This window comes from Oculina patagonica, unplaced genomic scaffold (genome assembly GCF_052425735.1).
Source record: "Oculina patagonica isolate OP01 unplaced genomic scaffold, crgOcupat unplaced987, whole genome shotgun sequence".
NCBI lineage: Eukaryota > Metazoa > Cnidaria > Anthozoa > Scleractinia > Oculinidae > Oculina > Oculina patagonica.
The window spans coordinates 1-1,313 of NW_027558896.1; the positions used below are offsets into that span (position 1 = coordinate 1).

The 1,313-nt window shown below is 47.8% G+C and overlaps 1 protein-coding gene across 1 annotated transcript; it reads left to right on the forward strand.

The window, feature by feature from the left end:
* Nucleotides 1-64: 64 nt before the first annotated feature.
* Nucleotides 65-763, forward strand: LOC144641486 (uncharacterized). The gene has a single exon (XM_078500487.1). The coding sequence runs from the start codon at nucleotides 65-67 to the stop codon at nucleotides 761-763; it is 699 nt and encodes a 232-aa protein (XP_078356613.1).
* The last annotated feature ends 550 nt before the right edge of the window (nucleotides 764-1,313 follow it).

The following is a 1,313-nucleotide window of genomic DNA, read 5'->3' on the forward strand; positions in this document are numbered from 1 at the left end:
GACGAGGAACGTGATCGAATACCACGACCAGGTAGACTAGAGTGAAGGGAAGTCTACACGGAAAATGCCTACATTTGGGAAATTAGACGAATACAACGAAACGGAAGATTGGCGCCATTACACTGAGCGTGTAAATCACTTTTTTGAAGCAAACGAGATAACCGATCCGGACAAAAAAAGATCCATTTTCCTGGTTAGCGTGGGAGCCAAAACCTACAAGCTTATACGAAGTCTGGTCGCTCCGGAGGACCCGAAGACCAAAACCTATGAGGATTTAGCGAAACTCGCCCAGGAACATTTCATGCCAAAGCCTTCCGCTATTGTACAACGATTCAAGTTTAACACTCGCAATCAACAACCAGGTGAGACAATTGCCATGTTTTTAGCTGAGTTGAGGCACCTGACCGAACACTGTGAATTTGGGGCAACATCAGATGAAATGCTACGTGATCGGCTTGTGTGTGGTGTTCACGACATCAGAATACAGCGTCGTTTACTAGCCGAACCGAAATTAACCCTGAAGCGAGCGCTCGATCTGGCTCTCGCCATTGAGGCCGCGGATAAGGATTCCTCGGAGATACAAAAGGGGGACTCTCAGGAAGGGAATACTCCGCTCAACAAAGTCGATTTTAAAGTGGAAAAGGGTGGCGAAGTTAATTGTTATCGCAGTGGCGGTAATCACTACCCCAAAAGCTTGTGGAAAGTTGGGTCACCTATCTCGAGTGTGCCAGAACAAAAAGAAAGGGAAACTACCACCTCCTAGTACTAATAAGAAGTCAGACACCCCACAGGATACCCATCTCCTAGAGGGGGGAGAGGAGGCAATGGGGAGAGAACAGGGTGTGGGTGCATATTCTTTGTTTACCCTTGGCGGTAAACGACCTTTGCCATACAAAGTACAGCTGAGTGTTGGTGGGCAAGCACTAGAAATGGAAGTTGACACAGGGGCTTCATTGTCAGTGATAAGTGAAGGCACCTACAAACACCTTGTCTCACAAAACGGGGCACCGCCACTGGAGAAATCAGGAATTGTCCTTCGTACATACACTGGGGAAGAGGTCAAGCCCGAAGGGGTGTGTACAGTTGATGTACATTATGAAGGGGGCGAATACTCCTTGCCATTGTTAGTTGTAAGTGGAGAAGGCCCAACTCTGTTGGGGAGGAATTGGCTGGAAGAAATTAAGCTAATTGGCCAAGGATTAAGCAACTTACTTCGCATGACAAGCGACTTGGAGAGATTTTGCAGAAACATGCACAGCTATTTGGGGAGGGTCTGGGGACCCTAAAGGGAACAAAGGCCAAGATCCATGTGG